The sequence below is a fragment of the Salvelinus fontinalis genome, chromosome 27 (genome assembly GCF_029448725.1).
Source record: "Salvelinus fontinalis isolate EN_2023a chromosome 27, ASM2944872v1, whole genome shotgun sequence".
In the NCBI taxonomy this organism is placed as follows: Eukaryota; Metazoa; Chordata; class Actinopteri; order Salmoniformes; family Salmonidae; genus Salvelinus; species Salvelinus fontinalis.
In genome coordinates, this window is record NC_074691.1 from 21,086,637 (window position 1) to 21,103,855 (window position 17,219).

At 46.1% G+C, this 17,219-nt stretch overlaps 1 protein-coding gene across 8 annotated transcripts in view; it reads left to right on the top strand.

Annotated features, from left to right (window-relative positions):
- Window positions 1-17,219, top strand: part of utrn (utrophin) — a 314,619-nt gene that overhangs the window by 142,581 nt on the left and 154,819 nt on the right. For 7 of the 8 annotated variants that reach the window (XM_055885258.1, XM_055885257.1, XM_055885262.1 and 4 more), the window contains 2 exons: window positions 382-536; window positions 1,089-1,278. In XM_055885258.1, coding sequence (XP_055741233.1) covers window positions 382-536; window positions 1,089-1,278 — 345 coding nt within the window. Of the gene's footprint in view, window positions 1-381; window positions 537-1,088; window positions 1,279-9,321; window positions 10,061-17,219 lie in introns of those variants that run through there. The other variant, XM_055885265.1, reaches the window with a different exon arrangement.

Genomic DNA, 17,219 nt, shown 5'->3' on the forward strand with positions numbered 1-17,219 from the left:
ATGAGCTGTTTTATGTGGGGATTGTCAGGTGTAGACTTTCTTTTCGTGTGGCCAATGCAATGCCAACCTCAAACACTAGAGGGCATCTGTGTCTAACTCACTGTGGTACTTTACTGTAGTTCCAATGCCCTAGAACAGGTACTGATAGGATATATCTGATAACAGGGTAATAATTATTTCCCATTTAATTAAATGGGTTAGCATACCTTTAGTAAACAAAGTGAGATCCTGAGGGAACTGTGATAATTGCAGTGAGATTAAAAGGCATAAGACGTGGATATGAAAGAAGTGAAATAAAGATTTAGAAAGCCATTTGCTGCTACTGTTTAGTCTGTGAGGAGTATGTTGTTATTTGTTGTTTGTTTATGTTTTCTTCTCCAGGTGTTCTTGCAAGACCTGGGAAGAGGTCAGGGTACCGTGGTAACCTTTAACGAGCTGTCCAATCAGCTCCTGCGAGAGTATTCTGCAGATGACACAAGGAGGATCAAAGAGGTCACGGACAAACACAACAGAGCCTGGAACAGCATCAACAACAGGTGGACACACATACACAGACACGGGGGAGGAGGGGGGGGGGGGGGGGGGGGGGTGAAATGTCCCCACTTGTTTTACTATCCTTGTGAGGACTTTAGAAACCCAAAAGGATGGCAAAGTTAGACCACACACACAGACACACACATGTTATGTTCTTCTATCCTTGTGGGGACCTAAAATAAATGTCCATTCAAAATCCTATTTTCCCTAAACCTAACCCAACCCTAATTCTAACCCTAATTCTAACCCTAACCCTAACCCTAACCCTAACCACTAAGCTTAAAATAGCATTTGTCCTCATGGGGATGTGGGAAATGTCCCCACGAGGGAGAATGTTCCTTGTCCCTTGTTGGACTTTTGGAGATTTTAGGTCCCTACAAGGATATAAGAATCCCCCCCCCACACACACACATACACAAATATCACTTTGATAATGTTATGAGATATTTGAATTATACTCAGATAGCTATTTAAACAATGACCTCCAACCAAACCAATGCTTGATCATTGGCCATTACATCGATCAACTAGTTAGTGTGTTGATTGATTGACAGGGCTAGTGACCGCCAGGCTCAGCTGGACAGTGACCTGACTGCTCTACAGACGTCCCTCAGGGAGCTGGAGGCCTTCCTCAAGTGGCTTCAGGAGGCCGAAACTACCGTCAACGTCCTGGCCGACGCCTCCCAGAGGGAGGAGCTATCACAGGACTCTGCCCACGTCAAGGAGCTGAGGGGGCAACTGGAGGTAGGCCATGCCCATTTGATCTGCTGTGTGTGCGTAAAAGTTTTTAGGCGACGGGAAAAAAAGAGAACTGGGATTGACGCTCTGTAAATGAACAGTATATTGAGTGATATATGCAGAGGTATATGGAGATAAATGGCTTGGCTGAGGGGCTGAATATAGAGAGAGGTTGAAATAAGGAGGTCAAAGGAGGTGTGTGGGAGACAGGGACAGGTGCTGTCCTATTATCCCCCTGTCATCCCTCATTAAGATAGTGTGCATGCATTCATGTGAGCTGTGGTTACGTGTGTGTGCGCGTGTGTGTGTGCGTGTGTGTGGTCGCTCATTGATTTTTCTGTCCTGCGCTGTTCAGTGATGTGGGTATGTGTCCTCTCGCCTATTGCTTGTCATTTTCCCGCCTCTTACGATGACACACATTGTCCTCCCTTTTGATTCATAAATGGTCTATTCAAAATCCTCCTTGACTTGTGTTTAGTTGTGTGACAGCCCTTTGACAGAGATGAGCTCTTTTCATACCACACGGTCATGTCAATCTGGTTCTGGTTTTATTTGTTCACACGCTTGGTCTCCCTCTTTCACCCCTTATCTCTCTATCACAACGCCCCTGTCTGTGTAAGAAGAGACCGTCTGAACGCCACATTGATTCCTGTGTCTAAGGGGGATATGTTGAGAGGGCGTGTGAAAGAGGATGAGGATGAGTGCGGGGGGGAGGGAGGGAGGGAGATGTTCTTCCTGTAGTTGTCCAGATAAGGCCATAGTGTCTGTCCTTTTTTACCTGCATTGTGAAACCAGGCTGAACTCGCATGCACACGCGCACACACACACACTGTTCCTGTGAATCACAGATACTGTCCTGATGATCACAGATGAAATACTATACACTCCTACAGTCATCTATGATTTTCTTCATCTCCCATTGAGTTGTGCCTTTTCATTGTGTTTTTCTAGGTTAGTCTCACTTGAGGGAGCATTGATGCTCTAAAAACAGCCTGCTCATACACGGTCTCATACACGGTCTCATACACGGTCTCATACACGGTCTCACACACGGTCTCACACACGGTCTCACACACGGTCTCACACACGGTCTCATACATGAGACCATGAGACCATACTTGTGATTTCAAATGGAGCTTTCTGGAAATGCCTTTATTTTTTTATTCCACCCTCTCTACCCCTTCTTGTCCTCTGTCCTTTACTCCTCCTTAACCCTTATTTCCCTCTTATTTCTCTCTCTACCCCTTCTGGTCCTCTGTCCTTTACTCCTCCTTTACCCTTATTTCCCTCTTATTTCTCTCTCTACCCCTTCTGGTCCTCTGTCCTTTACTCCTCCTTAACCCTTATTTCCCTCTTATTTCTCTCTCTACCCCTTCTGGTCCTCTGTCCTTTACTCCTCCTTTACCCTTATTTCCCTCTTATTTCTCTCTCTACCCCTTCTGGTCCTCTGTCCTTTACTCCTCCTTAACCCTTATTTCCCTCTTATTTCTCTCTCTACCCCTTCTGGTCCTCTGTCCTTTACTCCTCCTTAACCCTTATTTCCCTCTTATTTCTCTCTCTACCCCTTCTGGTCCTCTGTCCTTTACTCCTCCTTTACCCTTATTTCCCTCTTATTTCTCTCTCTACCCCTTCTGGTCCTCTGTCCTTTACTCCTCCTTTACCCTTATTTCCCTCTTATTTCTCTCTCTACCCCTTATTGTCCTCTGTCCTTTACTCCTCCTTAACCCTTATTTCCCTCTTATTTCTCTCTCTCCCTCTCTCCCTCTGTCTCTCAACATGGGGTAAGATTGATGGACTGCAGTCAGAGCCAAATGGAAACTGTATGAATGAAAGCAAATGAATGGGGAAGGAGGAATGAGAGGGGGATTAGAGAGAGAAGGAGATAACAGGACAGAGAATGGTCAGATTGAGATACGGGGGAAAGGAGCCTGGAGCCTTCCTTCATTCAGAGTGACTCTTGTGTCACCAGTCAATGTCAACTCTGTCACCTTACCTGAGTTTTTTGAGATGCTCCATATAACCACAAGCCACATGATTTCTTTGGAGAAGAAAAAGGAAATGTTCCTCAGAAGTTTGGTCTTAGAAAGATGAAGCACCTTATGTTAGTTCTTACAACTGGAGAACAAATGTTTTATTTAATCCTAGAGGTTGAAATACACAATCTACTATTGTATATATATAAACAAATATGTGATTGGTTTTCACATTTTTTGAGGTGATACGAGATGATGGTTATCGTTTCCTCTCGGCTGGTGTGGTGTCATATTGTGTTGCATTGTGCTAGCCTGTTTCCCCTCAGCTGGTGTGGTGCCATATTGTGTTGCACAGTGCTAGCCTGTTTCCTCTCAGCTGGTGTGGTGTCATATTGTGTTGCACAGTGCTAGCCTGTTTCCTCTCAGCTGGTGTGGTGCCATATTGTGTTGCACAGTGCTAGCCTGTTTCCTCTCAGCTGGTGTGGTGTCATATTGTGTTGCACAGTGCTAGCCTGTTTCCTCTCAGCTGGTGTGGTGCCATATTGTGTTGCATCGTGCTAGCCTGTTTCCTCTCAGCTGGTGTTGCCATATTGTGTTGCACAGTGCTAGCCTGTTTCCTCTCAGCTGGTGTGGTGCCATATTGTGTTGCACAGTGCTAGCCTGTTTCCTCTCAGCTGGTGTGGTGCCATATTGTGTTGCACAGTGCTAGCCTGTTTCCTCTCAGCTGGTGTGGTGCCATATTGTGTTGCATCGTGCTAGCCTGTTTCCTCTCAGCTGGTGTGGTGCCATATTGTGTTGCACAGTGCTAGCCTGTTTCCTCTCAGCTGGTGTGGTGTCATATTGTGTTGCATTGTGCTAGCCTGTTTCCTCTCAGCTGGTGTGGTGCCATATTGTGTTGCATCGTGCTAGCCTGTTTCCTCTCAGCTGGTGTGGTGCCATATTGTGTTGCATCGTGCTAGCCTGTTTCCTCTCAGCTGGTGTGGTGCCATATTGTGTTGCATCGTGCTAGCCTGTTTCCTCTCAGCTGGTGTGGTGTCATATTGTGTTGCACCGTGCTAGCCTGTTTCCTCTCAGCTGGTGTGGTGCCATATTGTGTTGCATCGTGCTAGCCTGTTTCCTCTCAGCTGGTGTGGTGCCATATTGTGTTGCACAGTGCTAGCCTGTTTCCTCTCAGCTGGTGTGGTGCCATATTGTGTTGCACCGTGCTAGCCTGTTTCCTCTCAGCTGGTGTGGTGCCATATTGTGTTGCACAGTGCTAGCCTGTTTCCTCTCAGCTGGTGTGGTGTCATATTGTGTTGCACAGTGCTAGCCTGTTTCCTCTCAGCTGGTGTTGCCATATTGTGTTGCACAGTGCTAGCCTGTTTCCTCTCAGCTGGTGTGGTGCCATATTGTGTTGCACAGTGCTAGCCTGTTTCCTCTCAGCTGGTGTGGTGCCATATTGTGTTGCATCGTGCTAGCCTGTTTCCTCTCAGCTGGTGTGGTGCCATATTGTGTTGCACAGTGCTAGCCTGTTTCCTCTCAGCTGGTGTGGTGTCATATTGTGTTGCATTGTGCTAGCCTGTTTCCTCTCAGCTGGTGTGGTGCCATATTGTGTTGCATCGTGCTAGCCTGTTTCCTCTCAGCTGGTATGGTGTCATATTGTGTTGCACCGTGCTAGCCTGTTTCCTCTCAGCTGGTGTGGTGCCGTATTGTGTTGCACAGTGCTAGCCTGTTTCCTCTCAGCTGGTGTGGTGCCATATTGTGTTGCATCGTGCTAGCCTGTTTCCTCTCAGCTGGTGTGGTGCCATATTGTGTTGCACCGTGCTAGCCTGTTTCCTCTCAGCTGGTGTGGTGCCATATTGTGTTGCATCGTGCTAGCCTGTTTCCTCTCAGCTGGTGTGGTGTCATATTGTGTTGCATCGTGCTAGCCTGTTTCCTCTCAGCTGGTGTGGTGTCATATTGTGTTGCACAGTGCTAGCCTGTTTCCTCTCAGCTGGTGTGGTGCCATATTGTGTTGCATCGTGCTAGCCTGTTTCCTCTCAGCTGGTGTGGTGCCATATTGTGTTGCACAGTGCTAGCCTGTTTCCTCTCAGCTGGTGTGGTGTCATATTGTGTTGCATTGTGCTAGCCTGTTTCCTCTCAGCTGGTGTGGTGCCATATTGTGTTGCATCGTGCTAGCCTGTTTCCTCTCAGCTGGTGTGGTGTCATATTGTGTTGCACAGTGCTAGCCTGTTTCCTCTCAGCTGGTGTGGTGTCATATTGTGTTGCATCGTGCTAGCCTGTTTCCTCTCAGCTGGTGTGGTGTCATATTGTGTTGCACCGTGCTAGCCTGTTTCCTCTCAGCTGGTGTGGTGCCATATTGTGTTGCACAGTGCTAGCCTGTTTCCTCTCAGCTGGTGTGGTGCCATATTGTGTTGCATCGTGCTAGCCTGTTTCCTCTCAGCTGGTGTGGTGCCATATTGTGTTGCACAGTGCTAGCCTGTTTCCTCTCAGCTGGTGTGGTGCCATATTGTGTTGCACCGTGCTAGCCTGTTTCCTCTCAGCTGGTGTGGTGCCATATTGTGTTGCATCGTGCTAGCCTGTTTCCCCTCAGCTGGTGTGGTACCATATTGTGTTGCACAGTGCTAGCCTGTTTCCTCTCAGCTGGTATGGTGTCATATTGTGTTGCATCGTGCTAGCCTGTTTCCTCTCAGCTGGTGTGGTGCCATATTGTGTTGCACAGTGCTAGCCTGTTTCCTCTCAGCTGGTGTGGTGCCATATTGTGTTGCACCGTGCTAGCCTGTTTCCTCTCAGCTGGTGTGGTGCCATATTGTGTTGCACAGTGCTAGCCTGTTTCCTCTCAGCTGGTGTGGTGTCATATTGTGTTGCACAGTGCTAGCCTGTTTCCTCTCAGCTGGTGTGGTGCCATATTGTGTTGCACAGTGCTAGCCTGTTTCCTCTCAGCTGGTGTGGTGCCATATTGTGTTGCATCGTGCTAGCCTGTTTCCTCTCAGCTGGTGTGGTGCCATATTGTGTTGCACAGTGCTAGCCTGTTTCCCCTCAGCTGGTGTGGTGCCATATTCAGCTGCAGTGACTCCATGTGAAGCCATCATGCAGCCTGTTCCCTATTATTCACTGTCACACAGGAGCACAGAGACGCGCACAACACACAGAATGAGTGAAGAGGGCAACACACACACACACACACACACACACACACACACACACACACACACACACACACACACACACACACACTCCAAAGAGTCAGAGATGTAGTAGTAATGCTCTCACACAGAGAGGGCAAAGGGCACACTGTTGTAAGGGAGCTTTTATCTATCTCCGATGTTTTCACCTTGATATGTACCTATGTGTGCAACAAATGCTACATTGGCTTATTGTGCGTGCGTGCGCATGTTAAAAAGCTAAAACCAGTACGTTCCAGTCTGTATAACAAGTCAAAGCTGTACAGCAAACACCTTACGCTTCATACTCGTCGCCAAACCCGTTGGGTTTACCCCTGCTAGGTAAAGTCCCCCCTTATCTCAGCTCGCTGGTCACCATAGCAGCACCCACCTGTAGCACATGCTCCAGCAGGTATATCTCTCTGGTCACCCCCAAAAATAATTCTTCCTTTGGCTGCCTCTCCTTCCAGTTCTCTGCTGCCAATGACTGGAACGAACTACAAAAATCTCTGAAACTGGAAACACCTATCTCCCTCACTAGCTTTAAGCACCAGCTGCCAGAGCAGCTCACAGATTACTGCACCTGTACATAGCACATCTATAATTTATCCAAAATAACTACCTCTCCCCCTACTGTTATTTATTTATTTATTTTGCTCCTTTATTTCTATCTCTACTTTGCACATTCTTCCACTGCAAATCTACCATTCCAGTGTTTTACTTGCTATATTGTATTTACTTCCCCACCTTGGCCTTTTTTTGCCTTTACCTCCCTTATCACATTGTATATAGACTTATTCTTCTACTGTATTATTGACTGTATGTTTGTTTTACTCCATGTGTAACTCTGTGTTGTTGTATGTGTCGAACTGCTTTGCTTTATCTTTGCCAGGTCGCAATTGTAAATGACAACTTAAATAAATAAAAATAAAATGCAGATTCTGGCCCTTGTCAAACATTAACTTTCATTCTACAGCACGTTGGAATTGCTGGCCAAACAATGCTGTAAGTTGATGCTAGTTCCCGAGGGGGTTCATACATGCCGACACGGATCTTACTAGAAACCCAGTGATGTCAGTGTGATTTCGCTAACTGGACTAGCTAACGGTATTCCTGTAATTCCCTTAGAATAATCAATACTGTGTGGAATGAGTGAACACATGTATGACTCATCAAATGAAGATCTGGCTTCACAGAGCACTCGATAATCACTCTCGCTTTCTCACATGGTTATCTAAGCGTATATGTGTGTGCGTATGTGTGTGTGTATGGGGGTCGAGAGTGTGTGTGTGTTCAATGCTAAGCCTCCCTTTCCCATCCTGCTACTGAGTCTTTTCCCTGAATATGAAGTGACAGGCAAGACAGGGGCCATATGGGCATTAATATGCCCCTTAGCTCAAAGCTGAACACACTCTTATTTAGAGTTTACTGTGTGTGTGTGTGTTCTGTATTTAGTCTTGGGAAACTGAGATGAGGCAATCGTGTCGTGGTGTCAGAAGGAGTGCTTTGTCTGTCGCGCTGGGGGAGTCTTTAGGGGAAAAAACGGGATCAGATCCTGAGTGCAGGAGAAAGTCATGTTTCGGAATCTATTAACAGAGCAATTTACAGATGCTACTACTGAATCAGCACTTCCTCTGTTTCCATGTCTCTGTTTCTCTTTCATACACTATCCTTCACTTTCTTTTAATTTTCTTCTCTTTCATGCGCTCACAAAATGTACTTCCCCCTTTATCTGCTTTTCTCTCTTCCCTCTCTTCCCTTCCCTGTATTCCCTCTCTTCCCTTCCCTGTCTTCCCTCTCTTCCCTTCCCGGTCTTCCCTCTCTTCCCTTCCCGGTCTTCCCTCTCTTCCCTTCCCTGTCTTCCCTCTCTTCCCTTCCCTGTCTTCCCTGTCTTCCCTTTCTTCCCTTCCCTGTCTTCCCTCTCTTCCCTTCCCTGTCTTCCCTGTCTTCCCTTTCTTCCCTTCCCTGTCTTCCCTCTCTTCCCTTCCCTGTCTTCCCTCTCTTCCCTTCCCTGTCTTCCCTGTCTTCCCTCTCTTCCCTTCCTTCCCTGTCTTCCCTCTCTTCACTTCCCTTTCTTCCCTTTCTTCCCTGTCTTCCCTTTCTTCCCTTTCTTCCCTTCCCTGTCTTCCCTCTCTTCCCTTTCTTCCCTCTCTTCCCTTCCCTGTCTTCCCTTCCTTCCCTCTCTTCCCTTCCCTGTCTTCCCTCTCTTCCCTTCCCTGTCTTCCCTCTCTTCCCTTCCCTGTCTTCCCTCTCTTCCCTTCCCTGTCTTCCCTCTCTTCCCTTCCCTCTCTTCCCTTCCCTGTCTTCCCTCTCTTCCCTTCCCTGTCTTCCCTCTCTTCCCTTCCCTGTCTTCCCTCTCTTCCCTTCCCTGTCTTCCCTCTCTTCCCTTCCCTGTCTTCCCTTCCCTGTCTTCCCTCTCTTCCCTTCCCTGTCTTCCCTGTCTTCCCTCTCTTCCCTTCCCTGTCTTCCCTCTCTTTCCTTCTCTCTCGTCCCTCCCCTTTCTTTCTTCCCTTCTCTCTCTCAGCTCCCTGTTCTCATATCAGACTGCTTTCTCATCCCTCTGTATCTGTGTCTGAGCATATCGTTACATCTGGGACACACACACACACACACACACACACACACACACACACACACACACACACACACACACACACACACACACACACACACACACACACACACACACACACACACACACACACACACACACACTGCTGCGTGCGGGCTGCACGCTGTACATCTCACTTGTGCTCGCTCTCTCCCTTGGTGTCTTTCTCTCTCCCTCCCTCTTTCTCTCTCTCGTTCTCTCTCTCCCAGTCATTGGTTCCCTCTGCCTGGTCATTGGCTCTCTATGGCTGAAGGAGCTTCTGTCGTCTGTTATCCCAGGTCTACTGATCGCTCTGTCTTTCTCTCTCTCGCTCGCTCTTTCTCTCTCTCTCTCTCTCTCGTCCGCTCTGAAGGTTTTCCGTGGAGCGCTACAGTCTTTATCTCTGGCTGTCCGCTGTGAGCCGCGATCGGAGAGCAGCGCATCTCTCCTCCAGCAAAACTTCTGCCTCCTACTCTCATTCTTCTTCTCTTTGTTTGCTTATCGGCTGATTTTTCTCCTTTTCGTCCTCTTTGACCCCTGGCTCCTGAAGTGGACCCCAGAGTGACATGTCTTTTTGGAGTGGTTTTGTGTACCATGGTTTAAGTGTGTGTGAATGAGAGTCAGTGAGTGTTTCAGCATCGCTTAAATGCATGAGCTTGTGTGTGAGTGTGTGAGGAGGAAGTGTGTGCATGTGTGTGACAAAGTGTGTGTGTGACTGTGTGTGTATATGTGTGAGAGAGTGTTTGCTGTGAGAGTGCACTTGACTGACCGTGCACTGTGTGTGTGTGTGCCAGTATATCTGCGTGTGCGGGGGCATGCCGATCGCAGCATGTGTGTCAGACAGTGTGTGTAAGTGTGTGTGTTCACGTCACTCCTGCTGTGGTGTGTCTCTGGGAGGAGGAGAGGATATGAGCAGGGCTGGGCAGTGCTAGCGTGCCATGCGTACTCGGAGCAGGCTGCAGACCTGTGGCACGCGTAAAATGATGGCCATGGTCCGTACCTCTCTCCAGAAAGTGGTGGTCTTCCTACACAGGCTCCAGAGAATGGCCATCTCATCCCCACGCTACCACAAACTCTGCAAGGTCAGTCACAGAAAGAAAGAAAGAGAGGGAGAGAGCCAGAGAGAGGAAGACATCTCTCCTCCGCTCTTTCATTCATGCCGTTCGTTCATTTGTTTTGTGTGTTTATTCAGTGTTTGGTTTGTTGTTGTTGTGATGGACTTGATGAGCAGTGTGGATTGGTTTGTTCAACTTCTTGGTTCAGATCATTTTCCATCACTTTTCAGTTGTTTGTCTTCTTCAGAAAATACTTGTTTTATTCATGGCTTTTGATTGTTCAGAGTTTTATGTTTTTGAATGTCTTTCATCTTGGTGAATGAATACTTTTGTTGGCCTGTTGGTTATTTATTATTACTATTATATTAGGGGTTCACCAAGTCTCTCCATGTCTAGTTGGGATATTTTTCTTCTAATTTGGGACTTGTGTATTTGTGACTCTTGTTGTTGTCAACAGATCCCTCCTGTTATCTGTTTGGGAGAGTGTTGACGGGTGTGGTTGTCACCTCCATAGTGTGTCTGCATATCTCTGGCTGGGTGCGGGACTGATACACTGACTCAGTGGCATGTCAAGTAATCAGGCTCCGTGTGTGTGTGTGTGTGTGTGTGTGTGTGTGTGTGTGTGTGTGTGTGTGTGTGTGTGTGTGTGTGTGTGTGTGTGTGTGTGTGTGTGTGTGTGTGTGTGTGTGTGTGTGTGTGTGTGTGTGTGTGTGTGTGTGTGCTCATGCTTGTGTAGAGTCTTGTCTCTCTGCTGTCAGTTTGAGACGGCTTTTCTGTGGTGTTGTTATTTCAATGAAGGGTATATTGTGAGGTTGCTAGTGACAGCTCTAGACAGATGGAAAAGTTGGTAACAGACACACACAGAGCAGCGAGAGGGCAGAGTGCGATGAGAGATGGACCAGCTGCTCAGGTCCTGCAGCTCTGTATGCTTTAATCCCTCTAAGGATTAAAGCTGCCAGCCACAATCACAAACCTGTGTGTGTGTGTGTGTGTACAGTGGACCCAATTCTCATTATTAAACAGCTGGAATCACGCTTTAAAACACATTTGTTAGCCTTGGATTTAATATATTACATAGTTTCTCTCAACACAAATCCCTCGTCTTCTCTCTCCACCTCTCACTGTCTCTCTCTCTGTCTTTCATTTTCACTCTGTCTCACTCCGTCTCTTGCTCTAGATCCCTTTTCTGTCTTTCTATGAGCTATGCTGTGGATTCTCTCTCCTAATATCACATTCACACTGTCAGACCAATCTGTGTGTCAATCAATTTGTTTCTCTTCATGTGTGACTGACTGACTGAGTGTGTACCTGTAGACTACTGGCCCACAGTAAGCAGAAATACAGAGAAAGTGATTGAGAGGCAGAGGGAGAGGTGGTTCATACAGTATATTTCCCTCCTTTCACTCACTAGTTAATTCCCTAGAAGAAAGTCAGCACTTGCTCTTTGCTCATTTAACCAACCCTGGGCAGCATATATCTTAGTTTAATCTCCCTTTCAGCAGGCAGTCTCTGTGATCACTCCTCGCATCGCCGTGAGGAAAACTACTGTGCACTTGTTTACCACCCCAACACACTTTCCTAACTTCTCCTAATAGGGACCTATGCATTCTGCACTTGACTACCTTCCCTTTGGTGGCATCAGTTATTCGTCGCTTGTTTAATCTCCACTGGGTGGACCCCTTTGTTCTTCAGTCGTTCCGCACCCAGTGGAAGAAATCAGTCATTCTACACTTGATTACCCTTCCCTGGGTCGCATCAGTCATTCTGGGCTCGTTGGGCTTCCCCTCGGGAGGTTCAGTCATTCTGGGCTCGTCTGGACTCCCCTGGGCGTGCTCACTGTCTGGCGGTCTGGATCAGTGCTTCCTGATGATGGATGTGCTCTGGGCTCGCTCTCTCTGGGCTTGTCTCGCTGTTACCTTGCTCTCCGGGTCAGGAGATAGCCTGGCCTCGGGGTTGACAGTGCTGGCCAAAACCCTATACCCACAATAACCGATCTATAAATCACCTGCAATGATAAATGTTTGGTCAATGGCATATCCTCATGTACATAGATTAGCTCTGCGCCTATCTCAGGGGTGAACTTCTTGTTCAGTCTGGCCTCTAGCCTCCCAGTCACTATCAGTCCTGTCCTTTTCACCAGTCTTCTTCCTAACACGGCAACACTGTCCACTATTAGTTTAAACCAGGGATGTCAAACTCGTTCTCTCCACAGGCTTAATTTGTTCTTCACTGACATCCTGGGGGCCGCAATTAAAATGTTTTATATTTCCTTTGCTTTTGGAATTTTCGACAATAGATGACTGTTATCAAGCTGGACAGAGCAAGGAGACTATAGATGACTGTTATCAAGCTGGACAGAGTGAGGAGACTATAGATGACTGTTATCAAGCTGGACAGAGTGAGGAGACTATAGATGACTGTTATCAAGCTGGACAGAGCGTGGAGACTATAGATGACTGTTATCAAGCTGGACAGAGTGAGGAGACTATAGATGACTGTTATCAAGCTGGACAGAGCAAGGAGACTATAGATGACTGTTATCAAGCTGGACAGAGTGAGGAGACTATAGATGACTTATCAAGCTGGACAGAGTGAGGAGACTATTGACTGTTATCAAGCTGGACAGAGTGAGGAGACTAGATGACTGTTATCAAGCTGGACAGAGCGAGGAGACTATTGACTGTTATCAAGCTGGACAGAGTGTGGAGACTATAGATGACTGTTATCAAGCTGGACAGAGCGAGGAGACTACAGATGACTGTTATCAAGCTGGACAGAGTGAGGAGACTATAGATGACTGTTATCAAGCTGGACAGAGTGAGGAGACTAGATGACTGTTATCAAGCTGGACAGAGTGAGGAGACTAGATGACTGTTATCAAGCTGGACAGAGCGTGGAGACTATAGATGACTGTTATCAAGCTGGACAGAGCGAGGAGACTATAGATGACTGTTATTAAGCTGGACAGAGTGAGGAGACTATAGATGACTGTAATCAAGCTGGACAGAGCGAGGAGACTATAGATGACTGTTATCAAGCTGGACAAAGTGAGGAGACTATAGATGACTGTTATCAAGCTGGACAAAGTGAGGAGACTATAGATGACTGTTATCAAGCTGGACAGAGCGAGGAGACTATAGATGACTGTTATCAAGCTGGACAAAGTGAGGAGACTATTGACTGTTATCAAGCTGGACAGAGTGAGGAGACTATTGACTGTTATCAAGCTGGACAGAGTGAGGAGACTATTGACTGTTATCAAGCTGGACAGAGTGAGGAGACTATTGACTGTTATCAAGCTGGACAAAGTGAGGAGACTATTGACTGTTATCAAGCTGGACAAAGTGAGGAGACTAGATGACTGTTATCAAGCTGGACAAAGTGAGGAGACTATAGATGACTGTTATCAAGCTGGACAGAGTGAGGAGACTATAGATGACTGTTATTAAGCTGGACAAAGTGAGGAGACTATAGATAGATGACTGTTATCAAGCTGGACAAAGTGAGGAGACTATAGATGACTGTTATCTAGCTGGACAAAGTGAGGAGACTATAGATGACTGTTATCAAGCTGGACAAAGTGAGGAGACTATAGATGACTGTTATCTAGCTGGACAAAGTGAGGAGACTATAGATGACTGTTATCAAGCTGGACAGAGTGAGGAGACTATAGATGACTGTTATCAAGCTGGACAGAGTGAGGAGACTATAGATGACTGTTATTAAGCTGGACAGAGTGAGGAGACTATAGATGACTGTTATCAAGCTGGACAGAGTGAGGAGACTATAGATGACTGTTATCAAGCTGGACAGAGTGAGGAGACTATAGATGACTGTTATCAAGCTGGACAGAGTGAGGAGACTATAGATGACTGTTATCAAGCTGGACAGAGTGAGGAGACTATAGATGGAGGTCCATTATCATTTCCATCGTTTCAAGGCTGATTTGAGATCGTTTTTTCGTTTTTTAAATTGCTGGATCGGATCTCCTATAGGCCTGCAGAGGAACTACCTGAAAGCAGTTGGACAGAGTAACCGATTACTTAGTACTTTTTAGTGTGTATGTGTTTGTGTGCGTGCGTGTGTTTGTGAGTGTGCGTGTGTGTGTATGCGAGTGTGCATGTGTGTGTGTGTGTGTGTGTGCGTGTGTTTGTGTTGAGTCCGGTGTATTTGTGCTGGAGAGCGTTGAAGGCCCTAATGGCTATTTTCATTGCACTCAGCTCTGTTCTGTCTGTTTAGTCACTGCCTGGAAAGATTCTGAAGGGCACTCCAGTCTCAGGAGAAGTGTCCTCCTACTCTCATTAGACTTGCTGGATGTGTGTGTGTGTGTGTGTGTGTGTGTGTGTGTGTGTGTGTGTGTGTGTGTGTGTGTGTGTGTGTGTGTTTATGAGGGAGAGAAAGAGAGTGATATAGAATGTAAGCATTTGTGTTTTCATGCGCATAAACACACTGGCAGCCCTCTTTAAAATAGCCCAAAGCAGCATTTCCTCCAGTTAAGTCTTGTCCCTTTAGTCTCTTAGCCCTGTGACTAACACATTGGTCCTTGTCCCTTCTCCCACCCACCAACCCACTCAGAGCTACCCTAGGCAGGGTGAGTCATACCTGGGAACAGAGCACAGTGCCTTTGCCTCTCTGCCCTTGTGCTCCACCAGGACCAGGGGCCTTGGACATTAGCATGCGTTTGCATCAGCAGAGCAGGACCGCAGGTGTGTGGACACGCAGCACTCTCCCCAGACTAGGAGCCAGTCCAGGCTGTTTGTCTCCAACACACATTCTTACACACTTCACAATGCAGGCCGACATAGTGAAGAGTTGTGAGCAGTAAATTATATGGTAACAAATTCATAAGTTCGGCTAATTTGAATGAATTTAGCAACCCTCAAAAAGCCCCAAGGACAATAACTGAAAACCTAGCACCATTACCCACATCAATGGTAAATCACCTGATCTTCCGCTATTTGAAAATTAATGGCTCAAATAACTTAAAATTCATCTTTGATTTGAACCGTCACTCAAGTCATAGATGTATGGCATTAGAATGGAGAGATGAAAATAATGAAGTGATATGGAGAGAATGTAAATGGAATTCAATGCTTGATTTTTCAAGGAGTAGTAAAGGAATGTATTCATTCACATACATAGGTAGCTTTAATACATTATGAAGAGCTTGTATGATAGGGTCTATTGTATACAGTACATTAATGGTAATGGTAGCTAGTGGCCCATACACATGCTAAATGCATATATTTATTTCCCTCATTGCTGAAAGCAGGATGAGAGCTTGTGTTAGTTGAGAGAGAGACCATGAGAACAGGGTCTAATTCAGAACGGCTCATGTTAAAGCCATTATAATGCTCCTATCTTCTACAGATTTTCAAAAACAGCAACATCCTATTTTCTCCTGCTATTTCTCCCCCAAGCTCCGTCTGTCGTTTACTTGAACTTGTCGTGGAAATTCTTAACATTGCCACTCAAAGTCAATCTTAAATGAATCATTGTTTAATTGTCAGCACGCTGGAGAGGTTCCATCCAACTCAATACACCATAGTACACATGTCTGTTAGAAAACTCTGCCGGGGCTGTCCCACCAGTTGTCTTATATAGAGCTGTACACAGACAAATTACATTTGCATGATTTAGCATAATTAATTCATCATTACCGTTTTGTTTCATTCATATGACTGACCAATACTGGTTCATAACATGTGACATACCAATACCTCACGAGGCTTCTTCTCTCTAAGCTGAGACCTTGAAACTGAGATATCTTTCATTTGTTCTCAAAACACGGTCTTTCTTTCTCAAAACACGGTCTGGGCATACTGTCAAATTGCAGCTACTGACAGTGAGGATTTTTACAGTCAGCCACTTGCTGAACACATAAATTGATTTATAGAACAGCATATGAATAGAACACAGAAATTAGTTCTAAGAATATTATTAGTTCTAAAAATAGCACAAACATTCAAATTTTCCTTACACACTTTCACCGATTCTCAACATTTCTCTTGATGTCCCTCCCTCCCATTGAGGCAGTAATGGCTATTATCTGTCCAGTAGAACAGTAGACTGTGAGGTTGCATTAAGCCTCTTGGCCCAGGCTCATACTAATGGCTGAGTGTTTTGTTTCAAGTAGAGCACTCAGCGGTCTCATCCACCCCTCAGTCCTTCTCTCTGCTTGTATACCTAACATACAGTGCATGCACTGAGCTGTATGGATGGGTCTGGTTCCCTGAGAATGAGGAAGATCAGGAGAGTTATGAAGACAGAATGTGAGAGAGAGACATGGAAGAGACATGACAAAGATAGAGTAGAGTGTGTCTTGAGATAGACAAACACAGCGATATAATTAAGCAATAAGCCTGAGGAGGTGTGGTATATGGCCAAAATACCACAGCTAAGGGCTGTTCTAAAGCACGACGCAACGTGGAGTGACAGGTGACAGCCCTTAGCCGTGGTATATTTGCCATATACCACAAACATCCGAGGTGCCTTATTGGGATTATAAACTGGTTACCAACCTAATAGAGCAGTAAAAATAAATTCTTTGTCATACCCGTGGTATATGGTCTGATATACCACGCCTGGCAGCCAATCAGCTTTCAGGGCTCGAACCACCCAGTTGGATGGACTTTCTAGATAAATAGAAAGATGGGCGTTCTAAAGGCAGGACATAAAGACAGAGAGAGACTGAGACGGAGAGAGAGTATACTGCCCTGCTCCTCTTCCCCTCCCTCTACAGTATGTGAAGGCTTTTATCTCAGTGAGGGTCCAGTAGTAATGTCCATTACTGTAATCCAGCTGAACATATTATACTGCATTAGGGATTTAGTCGAAATCAGATAGAAGCAATGAGGAGTCAAAGTGATGGAAAACTGTATTGTTGGAATGGATGAATGCAGTAGTAGATTTTTACAGAGATTAGACACCCATACACACACTGTTTTTCGGGGCGGTAGGTAGCCTAGTGGTTAGAGCGTTGGGCCAGTAACCGAGCTGACATGGTAAAAATCTGTCGTTCTGCCCCTGAACAAGGCAGTTAACCCACTGTTCCCCGGTAGGCCGTCATTGTAAATAAGAATTTGTTCTAAACTGATTTGCCTAGTTAAATAAAGGTCAAAATGTTACATGTAAAAAAAAAAAAATGTCCTATTTATTTATTGCCGTTGTTTTCCTGGTCTCTCTT